Source organism: Haliotis cracherodii, unplaced genomic scaffold (assembly GCF_022045235.1).
Source record: "Haliotis cracherodii isolate W230 unplaced genomic scaffold, xgHalCrac1.p SCAF_7, whole genome shotgun sequence".
Classification (NCBI taxonomy): domain Eukaryota; kingdom Metazoa; phylum Mollusca; class Gastropoda; order Lepetellida; family Haliotidae; genus Haliotis; species Haliotis cracherodii.
The window spans coordinates 1,727,252-1,751,721 of record NW_027266330.1 but is presented as its reverse complement, the minus strand read 5'-3'; the positions used below and the strand labels follow the sequence as shown (position 1 = coordinate 1,751,721).

The following is a 24,470-nucleotide window of genomic DNA, read 5'->3' as shown; positions in this document are numbered from 1 at the left end:
AATGACTTCTTTGTACCATGAGGAAAGTAAATTCGAACTTGGCCTGACAGTTATAGTAAAGCTATCAAAATTAGATTATCTATCTAATATGGTTTACATTTCCTGTTGAAAAGTGGCCAATACAACTATTATAGCAACCATACACTAGTTGTGTTGTTGTGTCATGTAGCTGTGTCGTGTAGCTGTGTCGTGTAGTTGTGTCATGTAGTTGTGTCGTGTAGCTGTGTCGTGTAGTTGTGTCGTGTAGTTGTGTCGTGTAGCTGTGTCGTGTAGTTGTGTCATGTAGTTGTGTCGTGTAGCTGTGTCGTGTAGTTGTGTCGTGTAGTTGTGTCGTGTAGCTGTGTCGTGTAGCTGTGTCGTGTAGTTGTGTCATGTAGTTGTGTCGTGTAGCTGTGTCGTGTAGCTGTGTCGTGTAGCTGTGTCGTGTAGCTGTGTCGTGTAGTTGTGTCGTGTAGCTGTATCGTGTAGTTGTGTCGTGTAGTTGTGTCGTGTAGCTGTGTCGTGTAGCTGTGTCGTGTAGCTGTGTCGTGTAGCTGTGTCGTGTAGTTGTGTCGTGTAGCTGTGCCGTGTAGTTGTGTCGTGTAGCTGTGTCGTGTAGCTGTGTCGTGTAGCTGTGTCGTGTAGTTGTGTCGTGTAGTTGTGTCGTGTAGCTGTGTCGTGTAGCTGTGTCGTGTAGCTGTGTCGTGTAGCTGTGTCGTGTAGTTGTGTCGTGCAGTTGTGTCGTGTAGCTGTGTCGTGTGGTTGTGTCGTGTGGTTGTGTCGTGTGGTTGTGTCGTGTGGTTGTGTCGTGTGGTTGTGTCGTGCAGTTGTGTCGTGCAGTTGTGTCGTGTAGCTGTGTCGTGTAGCTGTGTCGTGTAGCTGTGTCGTGTAGCTGTGTCGTGTAGCTGTGTCGTGTAGCTGTGTCGTGTAGTTGTGTCGTGCAGTTGTGTCGTGTAGTTGTGTCGTGTAGTTGTGTCGTGTAGTTGTGTCGTGTAGCTCTGTCGTGTAGTTGTGTCGTGTAGCTGTGTCGTGTAGTTGTGTCGTGTAGCTGTGTCGTGTAGTTGTGTCGTGTAGCTGTGTCGTGTAGTTGTGTCGTGTAGTTGTGTCGTGTAGTTGTGTCACGTGTCATAAAAATGGAAGAAGAACATATGTCCACAATGATAAGAATTCTCTTCTAACAGCTGCGTCCATTGTACGGTTCCGACTACATTATGAGCATGTGTTCATGATTGTGTCATTTCTCCCGTGTTAGTCAGAAATATTAACCATTGTCTTTGTATTGCAAATGATAGCTTCATTGTAAGCTGCACTCATTACCAGATATGAGATTGAATGATGCAATGAACAGCATGTACGTTCCGAATTATAGAAAGTGAGGAAATGATTAGAGACGGATTTTAACCAAATCAAGATGACACCTACTGCACTCACACTTATCATTAGGTTAAACATGTCAGATTAATAGTGTATATCTGAAAGCCGCCTGTAAATGATCACGTCCAGACCTTCAAAACCAATGTTATATAATGAGTAGCTATAGACGTCGTCAGGGGGCGATGACACACGATCAGCCAGGTCACTGAGACTGACACCCCAATCTCCTCAGTCGCCTTTATAACAAGCAGAGGTTACTTGGAATATCTGACACGGAATACCCAGGAAGGTAAGCACACGTAAATCAGAGCACATGTATATAATTATACGTAACAGGGAACTCTTAGAGACAAGTCTGCAGGGTCACATCTTGAAGTCATCTTTGTAAATCGGGTGGTGCTGTCATGTAAAATCACGTTGTCACAATACTTCTGCAGCGATATTAATTACTGCTTGTTACTCATCTGGCGTGCTTAATGAATCAATCATTACATTTTCAGTTGTTAACAGGTGCTTCGGGAGAAGTGTCTTCTGTCCTTACAGATAACACATGTTTCCTTTTGAAATGTTTGAGAATAACCATCCGTCAATACTGTGCATGATATTCATTGATGTGTAAACACAAGGCATATGGTGAATAAACAAACGCACGCTCCACCTGAACTCACGCTTCAAGTATTCCTGTATTGCACCTCCCAGGACGACAGACACATCTAAGTTGTCTCCCTTGTGTCACGATAACGAAAGTGGGATGTGATGTGTATTTACCATCAACATTGCCGAGACATTCGCGGGCAAAGACAACAAGCTCATTGGTAGGTTCTAACATGCAGTTCGATCTTTCACATTCTACATACTGATAGTGTCATCGTTCAGGTCATTAAACATCAGCTTGAAGCTAATGTCAGGTCTATTTCTAGGATCACTGAATAGAATTAGGGCGTGTGTGTGTGTTGATATGATCAGCAGATAGCGATACCCGTTACATGATGTACATGTTACGTGCTGGGGCCGAACAACGGAATAGTCGTCATGAAACTCGCTGTCTCTGAATGTAGGCATGTGACAAGGCATGAGGAAATGAACGTCGGATTGCGAACAGACAGTGTATTTGTTGACAATCCTTTATGTAGGTCATTTGGCCGTAGTGTCGGTGGATTTGAGATATCGTTTGTTACGTTGCGCAACAGTCGGTTTCAGTTCGGATCGCACGTCACTCAACATTTGAGTGAGTGGGTGAGTCACTGTGTTTTACAGACTTTGACAGTCTTTCAGTTACGTTGTATCACTCCTGTCAGCTGGATGTGTGAGGAACGCCCGAAGTGATGTCCCGAACTGTACGCAGGGAGTATTCATACTGGGCAGGTTCCCCCTTTGAAATGACAATAACAGGATTAGAAAAATGTAATGTTCGAGGGGCACAGCGATAATAAAAAAGATGTTCATCAACCGGGATATCGGAACAGTTACATCGACCCTCCGTTGTTGCTTGACGTGGACCATCTGGCAACTGTCCGTTCTGGTCGTATCCAAGGGACGTGTGTGCTAGGATTGCTGCAGTAGTTGTATAACTGACCATTCTGGACCACCAATTGCCGTAGACCTAACATGGGAATCATGTCATCCTCCACACAATATCAGGGCAATTGTTGTAATTTTGCATGCCATCCACACAATCCCAGTGTCTTTGTTTTAGTAACGTTACGACAAAGGATACATATGTGAGGGTTGGTAGAACACGTGGAACCTTAACGCAACATGTGTGACCGTAGAACTTTACTTACTGAAAACATGTACAGAACATAGACATACTAAGTAATTCCATGACAATATATTCTGCAGAGAGATGGGAACCAGTCCTGTAGTATTACACTGACCGACCAATTCCAAGTTACCTAGCCTTACTCCTATCACAGCTGTATGTGATCGATGTTTCTTATGATAAATAGTGTGCGCCCTCACATAAATTGCGCTTTTTTTAAAACAATATCTATTTCAGGCTGATGCGTATCAAGTTTCTTTAAAAAAACGCAGTAAAACAACAAGAGATTTTTTGTGCGCGTGCTTGAGAGTAAGATTTAACACTGAATCGTTTGAAAAAGGTCAGTTTCATCATTTCCAATCAGCTTTCTGTACTCAATGTGTCACATCATGTTATTGCAGATAAGTACAAGAACATGTATTGCCTAGTCATGTCCTATGTGCTTTTTACTCGCTCAAGTCAAGTATAGTTAACGTGGAAGCTACAATGATTGAGATGACTCAAGTCAAGTATACATGTAGTTAACGTGGAAGCTACAATGAATGAGAGCACTCAAGTTAATGTATTAAACATGTATTGCATCTACGTAAGAATGAGTGAGTGTGGTTTAACACTGCTTTTAGCGATATCACGGCGGGAGTACAGCGCAAAACGGCTTCACAAGTTGTACCAATCGAACCTGGGCCTTCAAATGAACTACGAGGCTTCTTCACTGCCCATCCTTTAGATATCGCAGACGCCTTGCCCAAAGACTGTTAACCCAATGTAATCAATTAAACACTCGCAATGTTGATTTGTAGATGAACACATCTCTTCCCGACACCCCACTCCACCCGCCAAAGTCATCCCCCGGTCAAGTCAAGTCCCGACCCCCAGGCCGCTGGTTGCTGTGACCGCCACGTGTACATGTACAACACACAATGAATGAAAATAGTAAACACGTGTCCTTAATTCACATAGAGGTCACATGTTAAGACAATAATTTCCCTTTATGAAAACTTATTAATTAGTCAACACGTGAAATATTCCTTGTGTTTCTTCTTTCTCTCCCAGGGGCAAAGCACAGAACAAGACATGTTGGGACACGGTCTGCTGACCTCTTTATTTGGTGAGTGCTGATCTGTTTAAGCTTCATTGACCAACATGAAATGATTACTCTGCTGTGCTGGTAAAATAATTGTTGTTGGGATGTTTGTGGAGTGTCCCAAAAGTCACTTAGCATTAATCCGCCACAACAATGCACACGCATCGTGCTTTCTTAAAACATTTTAGGTTTTATAAGCGTTTAACTTTCGACGTAAGGTTTCTGGATCTAGAAATAGCGCCTATAAGAGGATATAACAAGGTATGTTTTTACAAGTAGGCCGCCAAGTATTGTGGGGAAATTAACTTCTTGCTCCTTTTTCAGGAGTGGGCGTATTGGGCGTATTGGGCCAGGAGTGTCCCGTGGGCAAATATGGAGAACACTGTCAACTGAACTGCAGCCGTTCCTGTTTCCCCCATTCCGACCAGGATGTGCACTGTGACAGACACAGTGGTAGATGCTCTGAGGGGTGCGTGGCTGGAAGGTTTGGTGCTCAGTGCCAACTCCCCTGCAGCAGCAACTGCCGGGAACACATCTGCAATCACCAGACCGGCCAGTGCACCCAGGGCTGTACAGGACACAATACCGGGGATTTCTGTGAAATACACCAAGGTATGTATTATGTAATACATACGTCTAAAGGATTCGGAGGAGGTGGTGTGGAGTGCTGGGGGTGGGGTGTGTGGAGTGCTGGGGGTGGGGTGTGTGGAGTGCTAAGGGTGGGGTGTGTGGAGTGCTGGGGGTGGGGTGTGTGGAGTGCTAGGGGTGAGTTGTGTGGAGTGCTGGGGTGGGGGGTGTGGAGTGCTGGGTGTGGGGTGTGTGGAGTGCTGGGTGTCTGTGTGGTTGTCTGGGGGTTGTGTCGGGTGGAGTTGTACTGGTGTGTGGAAGGGTCTGGGTGGGGTGGGTTTGGTTGGATTTGGGTGTGTTGGGTTCAGGCTGTGTAGGGTGGGTGTGTGGGGTCGGTGGGGTGGGGAAGTTGGGGACGTGGGCTAGGGTAAGGCGGTGTTTGGGTGTGTGGAGTGCTGGGTGTGGGGTGTGGGGTGTGGGGTGTGTGGGGTGTGGGATGTGTGGAGTACTGGGGTAGGGTGTGTGGAGTGCTAGGGGTGAGTTGTGTGGAGTGCTGGGGTGTGGTGTGTGGAGTTCTGGGGTGGGGTGTGTGGAGTGCTAGGGGTGGGGAGTGTGGAGTGCTAGGGGTGGGGTGTGTGGAGTGCTAGGGGTGGGGTGTGTGGAGTGCTAGGGGTGGGGTGTGTGGAGTGCTAGGGGTGGGGTGTGTGGAGTGCTAGGGGTGGGGTGTGTGGAGTGCTAGGGGTGGGGTGTGTGGAGTGCTAGGGGTGGGGTGTGTGGAGTGCTAGGGGTGGGGTGTGTGGAGTTCTGGGGTGGGGTGTGTGGAGTGCTAGGGGTGGGGTGTGTGGAGTGCTGGGGGTGTGGTGTGTGGAGTGCTAGGGGTGAGTTGTGTGGAGTGCTGGGGTGTGGTGTGTGGAGTGCTAGGGGTGTGGTGTGTGGAGTGCTGGGTGTCTGTGATGGTGTCTGGGGGTTGTGTGGGGTGGGGTTGTACTGGTGTGTGGAAGGGTCTGGGTGGGGTGGGTTTGTTTGGGTTTGGGTGTGTTGGGTTCAGGCTGTGTAGGGTGGGTGTGTGGGTGTGTGGGGTCGGTGGGGTGAGGTTGTGGGGGACGTGGGCTAGGGTAAGGCGGCGTTTGGGTGTGTGGGGTGTGGGGTGGGGGGGGGGGGGGGGGGTGTGGGTTGGGGTGGATGTCTCTTGACGTTTAAAGTCGTATTTGTCTAGCTACTTTAATAAGAACATATGTGCACTTTAGATTTAATAAGATTGACCGTCAGTCAAAAACACTTGATACAACACAGGATTGAATCAGTGCACAGAGAGAAAGAGCCAGCCATTACCTTCAGTGTCGATCAAAACGTTCCCTCTCCATGCGCCATCGTGAGAGAACATGTCCTGACCTCTGTTCAAGGGCCACACTGGTCGTATGCCACTGTATAATTGCCGCTTGCACTGATGTTTTCCAAGACCAGTGGTCACTATCCAACAAAGTAATATGCCGTACATTGCTCAAGGTGGAATATATACAGTGGGTTGTCTGGCGTGGTTACTTGACTGATTGTTTGCCATTGCCCCGATAGTGTGGATCATATTTCATCATACTTTCAATCACTGGTTGGTCCATTGTCGACTACGAAATGGTTGGAATGTTACCGACTGCATTAAAATTATGTCCGTCCTTCAATCGAAATTCCCAGAGCAGTAGTCGGACAAACATTAGGATGTGTATGTAGTTGTGTTTGGTGCCTGGACATAAGAGAGTCTTTTATTACAGAAAATGATCAGAAAGATAAGGACAACGGGAGGTCTGTAAATAAGGCGGCTGAGGGGAGAAGATCAGAACAGACTGCACCAACACCAATGGTTGCGATACTTGTCCCTGTGTTCGTCACAATCTTTCTTATCATCGGCGTCATCGTCGCAGTGATTGTCTACAGAAGGTACGATTTCGGCTCAACTATCCAAATATGAATGTTTTGGGGCAATAATACACACACTTAAACTACAAACATATCGAGATTATCAAGCAATACACCCACAGTTTCACTACAAAACTGGCGATACACCAAGGGATGTATGTCTTTAACTTGTACCCCGTGCCAGGCAGGAGAATGTGTGTTTATATTTCCATTAATGGAAAAGTAACGGGAAGAGGCATATTTACTAAAATATTAAAACAAAAACAGTTTCCAAATCGATGTTACTAATTCGTGATTTTGTTGGAGTCGTGTCATTCAGAAACGTGTTTATGGTTGTGAAGTTTAAACATCATATATATTTGATTTTAATTCACATCAACATTTGCAAGAACATTTTTCTAAAATATTTGGACATGGCACCACAAGGACAGTGTAGGTATAGTGCAAGTGCAGTGAGGTGTCATATCAGCCAACACACCATCAGGACAGTGTAGGTATAGTGCAAGTGCAGAGAGGTGACATATCAGCCAACACACCACAAGGACAGTGTAGGTATAGTGCAAGTGCAGAGAGGTGTCATATCAGCCAACACACCATCAGGACAGTGTAGGTATAGTGCAAGTGCAGAGAGGTGACATATCAGCCAACACACCATCAGGACAGTGTAGGTATAGTGCAAGTGCAGAGAGGTGACATAGCCAACACACCATCAGGACAGTGTAGGTATAGTGCAAGTGCAGAGAGGTGACATATCAGCCAACACATCATCAGGACAGTGTCGGTATAGTGCAAGTGCAGAGAGGTGTCATATCAGCCAACACACCATCAGGACAGTGTAGGTATAGTGCAAGTGCAGAGAGGTGACATATCAGCCAACACACCATCAGGACAGTGTAGGTATAGTGCAAGTGCAGAGAGGTGACATAGCCAACACACCATCAGGACAGTGTAGGTATAGTGCAAGTGCAGAGAGGTGACATATCAGCCAACACATCATCAGGACAGTGTAGGTATAGTGCAAGTGCAGAGAGGTGTCATATCAGCCAACACACCATCAGGACAGTGTAGGTATAGTGCAAGTGCAGAGAGGTGTCATATCAGCCAACACACCATCAGGACAGTGTAGGTATAGTGCAAGTGCAGAGAGGTGTCATATCAGCCAACACACCATCAGGACAGTGTAGGTATAGTGCAAGTGCAGAGAGGTGTCATATCAGCCAACACACCATCAGGACAGTGTAGGTATAGTGCAAGTGCAGAGAGGTGACATATCTGCCAACACACCATCAGGACAGTGTAGGTATAGTGCAAGTGCAGAGAGGTGACATAGCCAACACACCACAAGGACAGTGTAGGTATAGTACAAGTGCAGAGAGGTGACATATCAGCCAACACACCATCAGGACAGTGTAGGTATAGTGCAAGTGCAGAGAGGTGACATATCAGCCAACACACCACAAGGACAGTGTAGGTATAGTGCAAGTGCAGAGAGGTGTCATATCAGCCAACACACCATCAGGACAGTGTAGGTATAGTGCAAGTGCAGAGAGGTGACATATCAGCCAACACACCATCAGGACAGTGTAGGTATAGTGCAAGTGCATAGAGGTGACATATCAGCCAACGCACCATCAGGACAGTGTAGGTATAGTGCAAGTGCAGAGAGGTGACATATCTGCCAACACACCGTCAGGACAGTGTAGGTATAGTGCAAGTGCAGAGAGGTGACATATCAGCCAACACACCACAAGGACAGTGTAGGTATAGTGCAAGTACAGAGAGGTGACATATCAGCCAACACACCACAAGGACAGTGTAGGTATAGTACAAGTGCAGAGAGGTGACATATCAGCCAACACACCATCAGGACAGTGTAGGTATAGTGCAAGTGCAGAGAGGTGTCATATCAGCCAACACACCATCAGGACAGTGTAGGTATAGTGCAAGTGCAGAGAGGTGTCATATCAGCCAACACACCACAAGGACAGTGTAGGTATAGTGCAAGTGCAGAGAGGTGACATATCAGCCAACACACCATCAGGACAGTGTAGGTATAGTGCAAGTGCAGAGAGGTGACATATCTGCCAACACACCATCAGGACAGTGTAGGTATAGTGCAAGTGCAGAGAGGTGACATATCAGCCAACACACCATCAGGACAGTGTAGGTATAGTGCAAGTACAGAGAGGTGACATAGCCAACACACCATCAGGACAGTGTAGGTATAGTGCAAGTGCAGAGAGGTGACATATCAGCCAACACATCATCAGGACAGTGTAGGTATAGTGCAAGTGCAGAGAGGTGTCATATCAGCCAACACACCATCAGGACAGTGTAGGTATAGTGCAAGTGCAGAGAGGTGACATATCAGCCAACACACCATCAGGACAGTGTAGGTATAGTGCAAGTGCAGAGAGGTGACATAGCCAACACACCATCAGGACAGTGTAGGTATAGTGCAAGTGCAGAGAGGTGACATATCAGCCAACACATCATCAGGACAGTGTAGGTATAGTGCAAGTGCAGAGAGGTGTCATATCAGCCAACACACCATCAGGACAGTGTAGGTATAGTGCAAGTGCAGAGAGGTGACATATCAGCCAACACACCATCAGGACAGTGTAGGTATAGTGCAAGTGCAGAGAGGTGACATAGCCAACACACCATCAGGACAGTGTAGGTATAGTGCAACTGCAGAGAGGCGTCATATCAGCCAACGCACCATCAGGACAGTGTAGGTATAGTGCAAGTGCAGAGAGGTGTCATATCAGCCAACACACCATCAGGACAGTGTAGGTATAGTGCAAGTGCAGAGAGGTGTCATATCAGCCAACACACCATCAGGACAGTGTAGGTATAGTGCAAGTGCAGAGAGGTGACATAGCCAACACACCATCAGGACAGTGTAGGTATAGTGCAAGTGCAGAGAGGTGTCATATCAGCCAACGCACCATCAGGACAGTGTAGGTATAGTGCAAGTGCAGAGAGGTGTCATATCAGCCAACACACCATCAGGACAGTGTAGGTATAGTGCAAGTGCAGAGAGGTGTCATATCAGCCAACACACCATCAGGACAGTGTAGGTATAGTGCAAGTGCAGAGAGGTGACATATCAGCCAACACACCATCAGGACAGTGTAGGTATAGTGCAACTGCAGAGAGGTGTCATATCAGCCAACACACCATCAGGACAGTGTAGGTATAGTGCAAGTGCAGAGAGGTGACATATCAGCCAACACACCATCAGGACAGTGTAGGTATAGTGCAAGTGCAGAGAGGTGACATATCAGCCAACACACCATCAGGACAGTGTAGGTATAGTGCAAGTGCAGAGAGGTGACATATCAGCCAACACACCATCAGGACAGTGTAGGTATAGTGCAAGTGCAGAGAGGTGACATATCAGCCAACACACCATCAGGACAGTGTAGGTATAGTGCAAGTGCAGAGAGGTGACATATCAGCCAACACACCATCAGGACAGTGTAGGTATAGTGCAAGTGCAGAGAGGTGACATATCAGCCAACACACCTATGATAACAACAGCAGAAAGCAAGACAACGGGACCGGAAGCGAGGTATAACACACTTCCGCGTATCGTTGATGCTACACTTGATGAGACACGGAAAGTTGCGGGACATACGTATATCAAGCAGCTTAATTCCCTTATCTACCGACTTTGCTTGTCAACGAATATGAAAGGCGAATACTGGATTTTCTGGTCCATCACGTGGTTGTCTGGTTTGTTTGGGGGCGGCGTCAGGCAACACACAAACTCTTACATTTTTATACAAAATGTGTGAGTGGCGCATGCTACCGGCAGGGCAGGAACCTTGTCGTGGGCACCGGGTGTCATCACTGATTGTTAGTGCCCCATTCATACACAATGTACGTGCTACCGCTAGTTTGCCGTTTGTTCCCAATGGAATCTGTTTCGATGGATAATCAAGAAAACATTAAGGTCGATTTAAATCAATTATGCTCCAAATACCATTCCTTTCATGGATATGTCCTTCATGTATGTCAAAATGTAGCTAGATCTTTTGAAGTAAATGGACTTCCAAAGATTATTTTCTTTCTTCTTACAGACACAGAAAAGCAAGAAGAGGACAAACAAGGTAAAACCGGAACACGGTGAACGTTTCATCACCATCAACACGTACATGCACATGAATGATGTGTTCAGTGGTAAATACATACAGAGGGTTGAGTGAATGGCATTACGCATCAGGAAGCAGTCATCGAGCTCAGAGTCTTTATAGGCATTCAGAAGTTGTATGTAAACATCACATGGAGATTTAATGTTGATAACAACTTCTTTATTATTCTTATCATGGTTAACTATTGCAAATGCAATTAATTAATATATGTACATTTACTATGCTTGAAAAGGATCAATTATCTTTTGATTGTTTGTTTAAATGCCATCAACTACTTATGTGTGTTTTCTGTCATTTTGCAGTTCGCCTGGTGAGTGCTCAAACGTCACTTTGAAAATTTACAGCCGTCGTATTGAAAAGTTATAGCAGTAGGTATTGGTCCTCAGCAACTGGTGACCGGGTAAGAAATTACAGTGGTATGCACACAGCATTACAATGCGAGGACATTTGTCACATTAGAAAGAAGGTAAGCTCAGCTGTGTCGACCTACAGTGAATTTAACTGCATCAGCAATGTCGCGGAAATCACCTTATTATGGCTATCATCCAAAATATGTTAATAACTATCAATCGTATCAATCAAATGTATCAGGGCTTACAATTATTGACCATGTCAGGGAAGCATGGCGACAACCACAGTATTGTATGGGTGATATTTAGAAATAGCTTTGCAGCATGGACTCCATCATATATCTAGTTGCATGTCTGAGACGTGACATAATTGGCGGGTTTCGTGGGGAAACGTCTCAGCCTGCATCACATCAGGCTTCCCTCCCACTTGTGACAAAGACTCACCTTTATTGTTAGCCAAATTGGCCAGTATTTAGGTCATCAGAGTTTAGTACTGTAGACAAAATAATTTATATATGATGTAAATTCATGCAGATACCCATAACGTCTCATTCGCAGATGGACCCGTCCCTGACGGAGAGACTTTACTTCCAGGTACGTTCAGAAACATCTACATAAACCAGACCGTTTTGCTGAAGTAAGCACTTTCTATAATGAACTCCTACATGGGATTAAATGACTAACTCGCTGTCATTGTCATTCTGATATAAAGGATCTCCTCTGGTCATTAAAAGGAGAGAGGTGTAAATTGATAGGTGCAATACTATTCTTTAACACCATTAAAAGTGTTTCATCAAATTGCGAACTTAAAAACAAATAAACCCCATAAGAAGGTATATGGTTCAGAGTTAAATGTATTACAACTATATTATGTTTTATCAAATATGACAGTCATTGTATCAGATTAAGATAAATTTTTCAACGTAGTCCAGTACTAAAATAATATTTGAATACTGACAGTAAATGTCTTTGTTGACAAATAAAACGACAAATGACACGATCATGCTCACCTTTTCGTGAACACCTGGTGTCATCACTATTTGATGGAGATTAATACATTCTCGCTCATGATGTACGGAAGTGTACAATCGACTCTGCTTACAGCAGAGATCTCTTATGATAATGGAAAGGACATTGTCGGTTATATTGTATGAATCACTATCAAATTGTGATGATACCAGGACCTGGTGTCCGCGAACAGGTGCGCTCATCCTGCCCCACCGCGGTGCCCGTCACAAACACATGCATCACCAAGTTAATTGTTCACCTGAAAAAAACACGGGAAAATATTGTACACGTCAAAAGAGGGATTTGTATCGGAAATGATTTTTATCACAAATGCACCAGTTATTATTGTGATTGAAGTTTGAAATAAGTTAAAATAAGTTGACATTCAGGTATCTTCTGCTGAACTTAAGCTATGTCTGTGTGTTATCTTGTACAATAATGCAAAGACTTGTAAACTGTGGGAGAGTTCAGGTACTCGTCATACGATCGAAATATTATTTCATATTAAAAATTCAATTAAAATAACCATGTTTCGTCACCAGGAGAACAATGCAGTATTGACACCAGGCTGAGTAATGCTTGTCATAAGGGAGATCTAAGTCTGGTTAAACAGATTTTAGCTGAGAGCCCCGAGGACATCAACAAGCGCGGCCAGTGCGGGAGGACTTCCGTGATGGCGGCAGTGTACCGAGGACATAAACACATAGTGAAGTTACTTGTGAGTAGTGGAGGCGACCTGTCCCTCGTTGATGATAATGGCGACAACATCCTTCACTTGGCGTGTGGTGGAGGCCATGAGAGCACGGTGAGGTATCTCCTGTCACAGGACGTTCCGGACATCAACAGCAGAGGCCAGAAGGGAAAGACTCCCGTCATGACGGCAGCCTACATCGGGTATAAAGAAATGTTTGACTTACTTGTTGCAAAAGGAGCTGATGTATCACTCGTGGACAATGACGGCAATAACATCCTTCACCATGCTTGTAAGGGCGGGGATATACAGATAGTGAAGAATGTCCTCTCGCAGGGCAAGGTGAACATCAGCACAAAGAACAATGCTGGGCAAACAGCAGCCATGATAGCGAAACACCATGGCCATAATTCACTGTGCAGTCTTCTGAGCCGGTCACGTGGGCGACTTGAGTATGATGCTGTATCGGACATTCTGGACATGGTGTATACAACAGTGCAATACAACAGTGCAATACAACGATGTACAACAACATACACGTCATTGTTATACATGTGTGCATCTGAGTAGAACACAGACAGGTCTCACATGACACAGGGAAAAAGGACAGCTGATTTCTGCCGATTTGAATGATTCTCTTCCAGAACCAATTGTGGTTCACTTTATTCTACGAATACTCATTACCCCAAATTACAAATATTGAACATTTGGGGGATTTATAAAATCGGGAAATACAATGTTGAAGAAATGTTTAGACACCCTATCTAATAATAACAACGAATAAATCGATTTTTTTATATTTCTTTTCATCTTTATCGCAAGTCGCCCATAACAATTGTATTTATTGATGTTTCCCAGACATGTGTTTTGCTTAATAAATCGGGATCAAGTTTTATTTTAAATTTGAATGCGGTTGTGTCTCAGAAGACGGTATTATATCTGCTAATGTCTGCAAAACTTCCTAAATTCCATTTAATATTTCTCAATTCAGGGAATCAATAATTAAGATTTAAGTCGGTACATTTCAGTCATAGTGTGACTTTGTGAGGGAGGCTTGTTTGTGGCTGAGTACATGACAAATAAAGAATAAAAAACTTGGCGTTTTCTCGTTTGTGTGACATTTATTATCTGATGCAAAACTCGGTGAGGGGTTCTTTTGGGTGCCATCGTACCCCGACATGTGGATCGTTGTTCATAATATCAATCACTGGTTTGTCTGGTCCAGACTCGATTAATTACAGGCGGACGTCATACAGGTGAAATGTTGCCTTTGCGCCAAAAGAAAGTCAAACAAACAAGGGAAGCAAAATAGAAAGAAGCTTTCATATACACATGATTAAACACAGAGTAAGCTATGAGCCTTTATGTAACTAGAATATTGCGTCTGAAATCGTCTTGTCCAATTATTGTACCCCTTGATGTTTCAGTTCAATCTTAATATCAGTTATACTTATCTGTTTGTATACGTAGCTATACGGACATTCTGATTGACACCCATCATGCCTTATCCATATGTGCACAATAGTTTCATGAGTTTTTCGGGATAAAAACACCCGAGAAAAATGTTCATGAAAAGATCAACTGAAACTTCAGACAATGTTTGTTGATATGTATTATCAGTAAATGACAACAGTTCTCATAGGCGCCTCTTGAAACATGTCAAAATATCGGGCGTCAAAAACGGAACTAAATTGAACGATATTATACAATGAGAACACTGCTGACATGTTGAGGGAAAGGATCGGTCAAATCCTACTTATAGAGTTGTCTCCCCTCGTGCTCTGTGCCCTAAGGTTGACAATAAGGTTGGTGTTTCTGCCACCTTCCGTGATCTTTATTAGTTTGGTATGGAAATAGAAATAGAAACAAGATTGGCCGGATGACAAATATTTCCCGTATCCCGATATTTATGGAAAGAAATGATAAGAGGCGTATATTTACAGCATCCCACTGAATATGAATATTTGTGGACTTCTCTTTCTTCGCTGACATTCCATTCACAGGTACGTGGGTGTGTTTTACTCAATATGATATTGTCCAACCTCACAAACACTAACGTCTGTTCCTATAAATTTGCAAAACTCTTGGGAATCCACATGTAACATGGCATAACACGGGTCCTTGACAGATCACGCCGAAGACCCGGGTTCCATTCCCGACATGGGTACAATGCGTGAAGCCCATTTCTGGTGTCCCCCGCCGTGATATTGCTGGAATATTGCTAAAAGCGGCGTAAAATCAAACTCACTCACTCACTCACTCCTTGAGAGATCAACAGTGATATTGGATGTGAGCCAAGAGAGTTGGTCATGACGTGTTTGTCGTCCTCTGTCGCCCAGGTCGGCAGTCATAGACAACTTTGGTGTCTGGATACTGGGGATTAATGGTCTTCTGTTTTGAAGAATATTTACATTTTCCGACACCATTAACTACTCTACTTAGACGCCTTGAACCTCATATTCATTTTTTGTCATTCTTGGCATTGTGCAGGAAACAGAAAGCGATTGTTGAAGACGTGTGCATATAATGAAACCAGTAATCTGATTCGCGCCATGTACGTGATTTTCAGAGTGAGGACGATCTCCAATATAAGTATTATGTATGTAAAGAGCAGCAAGCACATGAAGTAGATTCACCAGATACTAGTGAGTGGTGCGGCTACCGGCAGCATATGTTTTCCCTCTTCGCGAACACCTGGTATCATCACTGATTTACAGTGATCCATTCATAGTATTTTTGCAACACTATCTTGCCATTTTCGGCCAATGGAATCTGCGTTGTCGGATAATAGTGAAAACATTAAACACAAAGAGTGACATTGTTGCCTTTCTGACTTGACAACATCTATATCAAGCAGAGAGAAACACTCGCGGGTACTTACACAAACAATGAACGAGTTTGTTAGACAATATCGTCTCCCCCAGGACTATGATGAAACTATTTTAATGCGGGCAACTGTTTTATATGCGGGGCTCGTTGCTTCGATCACTCCGAATCTCCGTTTAACTGTTTCAAAACCTCGTCGCAGTTACAGAAGCCCTCGATCATTTTATTGTGTTGACAAATTGTATGACTTCCTTTCACGGGTGTTCTAATTCTTTAAACAATTGCTCGAACAGTAACATCGTGTAACACACAGTGCACCTACAATAAAACATATATAATATCTTTAAGTTTTGCTTTCAAATCAACATTGCTACATGCACTCGCTATTCAACTATGGATAGAATACTTGTCTGTCCTCACCACAATGACGGACATATAACTCTGGGACCGACAACAGCCATTGCTGGACCAGTGATTACATTACCATCAGTCTGTAAAGAACATTTCATTAATTTTTTTTTTCCATGTGAACAATCAGCTAATTGTCAGAGACTAGTTCGGGGGCGGTCGGGTAGCCTAGTGGTTAAAGCGTTCGCTCGTCACGCCGAAGACCCGGATTCGATTCCCGACATGGGTACAATGTGTGAAGCCCATTTCTGGTGTCCCCCGCCGAGATATTGCTGGAATATTGCTAAAAGCGGCGTAAAATCATACTCACTAACTCACTAACTCACAGAATAGTTCATCCACGTGAAGGTTTTGTAGATCGATGTTCATGATGTCGATCACTGGTTGTATGATCCAGACTCCATTATTTACAGAGAGCCGTCACACAGCTGGAATATTGCTGAGTGCTGTGTTAAACAACAAAAAACAAACAAGCAAGCATGACAACACTTCGGATGGACGAACGATTACCACATGTTCTAGTTATCATCATGCAGCATATTTGAACATGATTCCTTTTTATTTTGGTTTAGTTTCAATAATTATTATTTTATGCAATACGAGTATACTTTGTATCATTATTGAAACTTTATGGAATGCATTTGGGCCGACTTTGGTTTCAGTCGTTGGGGTGCTGTAACGCCCCACTTGAGTTGTTACAAGAAATTAGATTGTACCAAAAAATGATCATGTTCTTAAATCACGCTGGTCGATTTTGAATTCAACTGCACCTGTGTATCGTTCATGCAGGGAATTCTCAGACGTGGCATGCATAACGTCACGTGGACGGTTCCCACATTCATTGTTATTTACCAATCCGTCTTATTCCTTTCCAGACCAACTATGAAGTTTGTGAAGATCCTACTGCTGCTTAGTCAAGCTACACACTCATCGGGTAAGACACCACCTTTTACAAAACTGAAGAGATTTGTGCTGTTGACAAAAGTATATGTTTTTGCGAAATTCGCAGGAATGTTGAGGCAACCTTTATGTTTGACAGTTGACAGTTTGACAGACACTCAAGAGAACTGTTCTGGATCAAACTGTTTAAGTAATATTGAATACGAAATGATCTCCATTATGTGCTACAAAAATGTCGGCAAAAGGTATACTAGGTCGACCCCATTGTTTTTGTATAAGTATGCTTATCATCCTGGCTTCCACAGGTGATATCGCTTGGATTAGATCAAGCGATCGGCAAGCCTCGGAATTTGTCCACTTTTATCAACTCGTGTTGATATATTTGATATCAAAAGACACTCGGTTGAGATTCTCTGTTTGTAAAACGGCAGTTCTTATCCAGCCTCGATTATTCTCCGACAGGTTCCATCTGGCGCGTAAGGCAACATTGCGGCGAACAGGGTAGGAAAGGATCACTTAAAATCAGTGATGACACCAGGTAATCGCGAAAAGGGTAAACATGACTGATAGCACCCGCCACTCACATAATCTACATAAAACTAAGTGTTTGTTGTGTTTGTCGATCCACACAATTGGGATCGATGACATGTATCAACCAAGTCAGCGAGCCTGACCACCCGATCCCGTTAGTCGCCTTTTACGGCAAGCATGGGTTGCTGAAGACCTATTCTACCCCGGAATCTTCACGGGTCAGGCAGGGTAAGAACAAATATTATTTTTTAAGATCATTTTTGAATGTCGCGGCCACCGACATTCCTCTGAATGGGCAGATGTTACATCCACTAGATCTCGGAGGCCGGAACGATTGAAAAAAATGAAAATCTAAAATGTTTTTCGTAAAAGATATTACAGTATGTACTAGTCTGAGCAAAATCCCATGCCAAACTTTCTGTTTCCTGGAGTGTTGTCTATTTCTTGGAAGACTTTTCAAGAATTCTTCTACAATATAAGTTAATCTATTCAGTTGGTTCAGAGAAGTAGAGTCACGGATCATAAAGCTTATAATGACCAGACAATTAGATTTGTCATATATAATGGCAAATATGCGGACCTCGCGTTCGAAAGGTCACGCGTGCATCCCAAGTACCAAGTTGTCCGACTCCCCATGGTTCTTGGTGCCTTAGGTTTGGTACCTCCCAATCTGGTGATTGCCATTGGGAGAGTACCCGTGTTTTCTACCAGGAATACAGCCCTCATGATAATCTGGGTAATGCAGAAGACTGCAGCGTACATTCGGTGGATTTGACAAGTCGACGCTTCCTGGGAGAAGTTCCATTCACTGACTGGGCTGCGTGTAGAGGGGCCAAGGGCCCTGAGCTGATGAGGAGACTAACCAGCCTGACTGTGCCAAGGTCACTCAAACTCTCTTTGCTGCATGTTTTACTTTTATCTGTAAATAATAATAATGATAATACGTGATACATGGGAGCGTCGGCGAGGCCGACACCTATAAGAACAGATGGTGGTCGTGCTGCCAGGCAGACATGCCAGTCTTTGTTTTGATAACGAGGGGACCTTGGCACCAGTAAGAACCAGTGAAATGAGTTACCTGACTTAAGGTGATTTGTTTTTTGTGACAGACATATTTAACGGAAGCAATAAAGACTTTGGTGGAAGTATTTATGGCAAACTGTTTCAATTGTTTTGACAGGTGCTCGATGTAGGGACAACCAGCAGTGTTCTGACTGTGATGACAACACCGCCAACTGCCTCACACAGTGCCACAAGGGATACTTCGGCCAGCAATGCAGATCCGTGTGCAGCAGTAACTGTAGGAATAACACCTGTCAGCTTATTGCGAGCAGAGGTATTGGTAGGTGCACTGAAGGCTGCGAGCCCGGATACCAGGGCTCTAACTGCATCCGACCGTGTGGCCGCCACATTGTCACCTGTACACGATGTCCAAGTGGGTGTGACGGGAACTACTGCCACCTTGGCAGAACCTGTTATGAAGGATGTAAAGAGTCTTTCTACGGGTTAGAGTGTAAGACCTGTTCTGAAGAATGCAAAGTTTGTAACAGAAAGACAGGAATATGTGAGGAATGTCGTCCACCACATTTTGGTCCTAACTGTGAACACTCGTGCGTTAACTGTTTAGGTTCATGCGAAGATGGGTGTACCATTGGCTGTGTTCCTGGGTTCTTTGGGACTTTCTGTACCGAGATTTGCAGCGAAGGTTGTCGACCTCCTTACTCCATCCAGACAGTTGACGAGTGTAAGGCGGATGATGTCAATCTGTCGGCCGACTGTAGACCTGGGTGTCACAACCAGAGTGGTGAATGTGTGCATGGTTGTTTAGATGGTTGGTATGGTCCACAGTGCTCCTCCCAGTGTAGCCCTCGCTGTGCACATCAACGTTGTGATGGTGTTGGAGACTGTGTGGAAGGCTGTGTTGATGGTCGGTGGGGTTCCAGCTGTGAGTCATGTTCTGAGAATTGTCTCCATCAAGCGTGTCACACCAACAGCGGTCTGTGCTTGCATGGCTGCAACAGCGGCCACCATGGGGAATACTGTAACCTGACTTGTACAACATGTTCAACTGATGGATGTCAGCAAACTGCCAACTGTACGAGCAACTATACACTACCAGAGGACCTTGCAGAATCTTTCAACACAAGTAAGTGTGAAGGAGGGAGATTGCATACACATGTTTCTCCCATTGCAACCAGGAAGCAAACCAGATAGTTTGGAAATTGATGGATGGTTTTCTACAGGTTTTACCTAATCTGTAGATGGTTTTCTACAGGTTTTACCTAATTTGTAGATTGTTTTCTACAGGTTTTACCTAATTTGTAGAGTGTTTTCTGCAGGTTCTACCTAATTTGTAGATGGTTTTCTACAGGTTTTACCTAATCTGCAGATGGTTTTCTACAGGTTTTACCTAATCTGCAGATGGTTTTCTACAGGTTTTACCTAATCTGCAGATGGTTTTCTACAGGTTTTACCTAATCTGCAGATGATTTTCTACAGGTTTTACCTAATCTGCAGATGGTTTTCTACAGGTTTTACCTAATTTGTAGATGGTTTTCTACAGGTTTTACCTAATCTGCAGATGGTTTTCTACAGGTTTTACCTAATCTGTAGATGGTTTTCTACAGGTTTTACCTAATCTGTAGATGGTTTTCTACAGGTTTTACCTAATCTGCAGATGGTTTTCTACAGGTTTTACCTAATCTGCAGATGGTTTTCTACAGGTTTGACCTAATCTGCAGATGGTTTTCTACAGGTTTTACCTAATCTGCAGATGGTTTTCTACAGGTTTTACCTAATCTGCAGATGGTTTTCTACAGGTTTTACCTAATTTGTAGATGGTTTTCTACAGGTTTTACCTAATTTGTAGAGTGTTTTCTGCAGGTTCTACCTAATTTGTAGATGGTTTTCTACAGGTTTTACGTAATCTGCAGATGGTTTTCTACAGGTTTTACCTAATCTGCAGATGGTTTTCTACAGGTTTTACCTAATCTGCAGATGGTTTTCTACAGGTTTTACCTAATCTGCAGATGGTTTTCTACAGGTTTTACCTAATCTGCAGATGGTTTTCTACAGGTTTTACCTAATTTGTAGATTGTTTTCTACAGGTTTTACCTAATTTGTAGAGTGTTTTCTGCAGGTTCTACCTAATTTGTAGATGGTTTTCTACAGGTTTTACCTAATCTGCAGATGGTTTTCTACAGGTTTTACCTAATCTGCAGATGGTTTTCTACAGGTTTTACCTAATCTGCAGATGGTTTTCTACAGGTTTTACCTAATCTGCAGATGGTTTTCTACAGGTTTTACCTAATCTGTAGATTGTTTTCTACAGGTTTTACCTAATTTGTAGAGTGTTTTCTGCAGGTTCTACCTAATTTGTAGATGGTTTTCTACAGGTTTTACCTAATCTGCAGATGGTTTTCTACAGGTTTTACCTAATCTGCAGATGGTTTTCTACAGGTTTTACCTAATCTGCAGATGGTTTTCTACAGGTTTTACCTAATCTGCAGATGGTTTTCTACAGGTTTTACCTAATCTGTAGATGGTTTTCTACAGGTTTTACCTAATCTGTAGATGGTTTTCTACAGGTTTTACCTAATCTGTAGATTGTTTTCTACAGGTTTTACCTAATTTGTAGATTGTTTTCTACAGGTTTTACCTAATTTGTAGATTGTTTTCTACAGGTTTTACCTAATCTGTAGATTGTTTTCTACAGGTTTTACCTAATCTGTAGATGGTTTTCTACAGGTTTTACCTAATCTGTAGATTGTTTTCTACAGGTTTTACCTAATCTGTAGATTGTTTTCTACAGGTTTTACCTAATCTGTAGATGGTCTTGATGGCAGGCTGAACACTATTCCACGACACTTACGAAACATCCACAATATGCTGGAATAAAATCATTGTGTAAACGGTTAATGGTTTATATACCTCTTTAAAAATGCTTTGTCTCCACCAGCATAAATTAGATTAATTGATTGTCAATGATATGGGCGTTTGGATATCAAATGCCTCGACCCTAACAATGACTGAATGATATGTGGAACTTAATGTTTTGGATATGAACAGTCTTCATGAAAGCAATAAACGTAAATCTGGAGATAATGTTAGTAGGAAACATATTTACGTGTATTTTGAATCAATACGATGGCACAGTAAATATAATGTAATTGATATTATGTCCATGGATTCTATTATTTATAGTACAGTGCCTCAATGATTTTATCGATAGATATTTTACGTGATCCACAACATTTGCATCGAAATATTGGCAGCGGGCAATGGATACTTGCAATGCATCGATAGTTAGGCAAACTGTAACACCAATACCACATAGCAATGTCGACCTCATCCATGCAACGTTTCAGTTTCATCATCAAAATGTTTTCTGTAGATGATACGCTTATGGCATTAAAACATCCATTAACTCATGTATTGAATTATGTTTATTCTACACTTAAATTTGGGTAGATTGCCATTCGTAGATTCAAACTTGATAAAAAAGAGATTGACTGACAGTTTTCTATTTTCTTACTGTCCATTTTCATGCAGGCCTATTGCAGACAGGTGGGTACAAGTTATAACAAAAAGAAATAAGAAATGTTGCAACTTGTGACTAACTTACTAGATATGTGCTATGATTAGAGCAAAACACACATTTTCCGGATGTTAATGCAGCTAGCTGTGACACACACTTCAACAGGAATTTTCCCTTTTACAACATTGACATTTGTTACAACATTGCTGTTTATGATTTACAGGTTGTTTGTATTTTGTGTTCATACTCGCATGGTTAACCAGGAAAAATCGAAATATATATTAACTAAAAATATAAAAAAACACACATAACAGAACCATATTGATAGGCTCACAGCATGGCTGACAGTTTCTTCGAAAGCGTTAGAAACGGGAAACGTTCAAAGGGGAGAAAGACGGAAACAGAAACGCCAGAGAACAATCAAGGCTGTCTTCTCCCAGCTGAACGTATAATGGATTTATACACAACAATCAGTTTAATACCAGTTTCATTACCATAACACCCAAGGCCAGTAGCTTGCTCAGGCCCAATATTATTTGTGTGAGACGAAACCACCCATTGTTGGCTTGGGGAATAGGGTATTTGCCTGACATAAATTGACCATTGTGAAATCTAGGGTTATATAGTTTGCGATTGGATATATGTGTGTAGACATGTTCTAACGCCTTGAACTGCTTTGCGTTAATCAGTGCCGTTGGAATCCTGGATTGCTAATGCCAAGAAATCAAGCTAATATTTGCTGAGATAGCATACTGATACATGCATGAAGTATCATGTGTTGCTTCAATTTATTTGTCAGGCGCTGCAAGGACTGGTGAAACCCTCACAGTAACTGTGACAGTGATTGTGTTGTTTGTCCCCATCATCCTGGTGGCATGCTGTACCTGGTACTGGAGACACAGATATAAAAGAAGGTCAGTATAGTCATGGCAGCTGGCATCCTGTTAAGTCTCTTACAACGTTTTTTACATATCGTAGTTCATGTAGGCAAGGTACGATATAAACAATTACACATTCGCTACATAGCCTGTCGAGTTATACATTTGGTTTGATATTGAAAAGGGCGATGTTCACTCAATCAGAGTTGACGTCGTTTACGAAGCATTAGGGGGCACGGTGGCCCAGCCGTATAAACCTATGATTATCGGTTCGAATTCCGGTTTGCTTGATTAAGTTTCTAGGTTTGTCAGCACCATACCAAGCTGACACGCCGTGATATAACTGGAATACTGTTAAAAGCGGCGTTAAAGACAACTCGGGCGATCACTCACATACAATGCATTCACGCCTGGATGTTATCGCATGTAACGAGAGATGATATCAGCATTGCCTGATGCACCTTTCTGCCACCACCTATGATTGATGTTGATAACCAACAGTAAAGACTGAATCTCTTGACATCTTTGTTACAACAGAAAGCACGAGAGCGAAGGGCCATCTGATGATATTCCCAGACGGGGGGACACCTCTTCAGCGGTGTACCAGACGATAGAGCTGTACTGGGAGATCAAAGACGAGGATGTAGACATCCACATTCCCTCCCAGAACAAAGAAACCGCCGTAGAAGATGGTGACACCGATTTGCCTGTTTTAGCTGATTGCTATCCAGGGGAAGAAACTGCCGGTGAAGATGGTGACACTGATTTGCCTGTTTTAGCTGATTGCTATCCAGGGGAAGAAACTGCCGGTGAAAATGGTGACACCGATTTGCCTGTTTTAGCTGATTGCTATCCAGGGGAAGAAACCACCGTAGAAGATGGTGGCACTGATTTGCCTGTTTTAGCTGATTGCTATCCAGGAGGTGAAGCCGTTGATGAAGCTGGCGATGACGCAGCAGGCACATCTACCAGAACGTCCACGGATTACGCTCACTTGGAGAGGGGTGTTCATGTTAATCCGAAGATTGTTGTCAGCTATATATCTCCAGTGGACGATTAACTTGTCTTCTATGCCATACATTAACCACACAATCTCTACAACTAACTGAGGTTAAATAAAAATTGATGGGGTCAAAATGAAACTATATTGTGTTTTATAAAACCTTTGATTTAAGATCCTAGATCTACCGTTATTTGGAAATACCTCTTGACCATCCTCAGTACAAAAGATCCTCCTTGTAGTTCAGTTTGCAGTACTGCACATTACCCTACAGACGTTGAAATGAACAAAGTTACTGATTGGGCAGCCTGTTCAATGTAACGGCGAATGGTATTTATACAAAGAATTAAATAACAAGTCTACTTGTATCTGCCATGTAGCTTCAAACTAGCAGTCCAGTATTATACGTTGTAATTCATGTTCTATGCAAATCTTGTATTGTTGCGTTTCAAACAAGGATGTAAATTTGTACATTATTCCCTTGATTTCAATCTGCACTTTGCC

The 24,470-nt window shown here is 43.1% G+C and overlaps 3 protein-coding genes across 3 annotated transcripts; 2 read left to right on the top strand and 1 right to left on the bottom strand.

Moving 5' to 3' along the window:
* Positions 1-278: 278 nt before the first annotated feature.
* Positions 279-2,182, bottom strand: LOC139447915 (integumentary mucin C.1-like). The gene is made up of 2 exons (XM_071229402.1): positions 2,122-2,182; positions 279-1,027 (listed from the first exon to the last, which is right to left on the bottom strand). The coding sequence occupies exons 1-2, from the start codon at positions 2,180-2,182 to the stop codon at positions 279-281; spliced, it is 810 nt and encodes a 269-aa protein (XP_071085503.1).
* On the top strand, positions 2,095-13,849 carry LOC139447945 (putative ankyrin repeat protein RF_0381). The gene is made up of 8 exons (XM_071229448.1): positions 2,095-2,168; positions 4,169-4,223; positions 4,524-4,811; positions 6,533-6,698; positions 10,766-10,795; positions 11,140-11,147; positions 11,746-11,781; positions 12,738-13,849. The coding sequence occupies exons 2-8, from the start codon at positions 4,190-4,192 to the stop codon at positions 13,454-13,456; spliced, it is 1,281 nt and encodes a 426-aa protein (XP_071085549.1). The 5' UTR covers positions 2,095-2,168; positions 4,169-4,189; the 3' UTR covers positions 13,457-13,849.
* Positions 13,850-16,998: 3,149 nt separating this feature from the next.
* LOC139447908 (scavenger receptor class F member 2-like) lies at positions 16,999-20,125 on the top strand. Its single transcript, XM_071229388.1, has 3 exons — positions 16,999-17,054; positions 18,732-19,697; positions 20,115-20,125. The coding sequence occupies exons 1-3, from the start codon at positions 17,003-17,005 to the stop codon at positions 20,123-20,125; spliced, it is 1,029 nt and encodes a 342-aa protein (XP_071085489.1). The 5' UTR covers positions 16,999-17,002.
* The last annotated feature ends 4,345 nt before the right edge of the window (positions 20,126-24,470 follow it).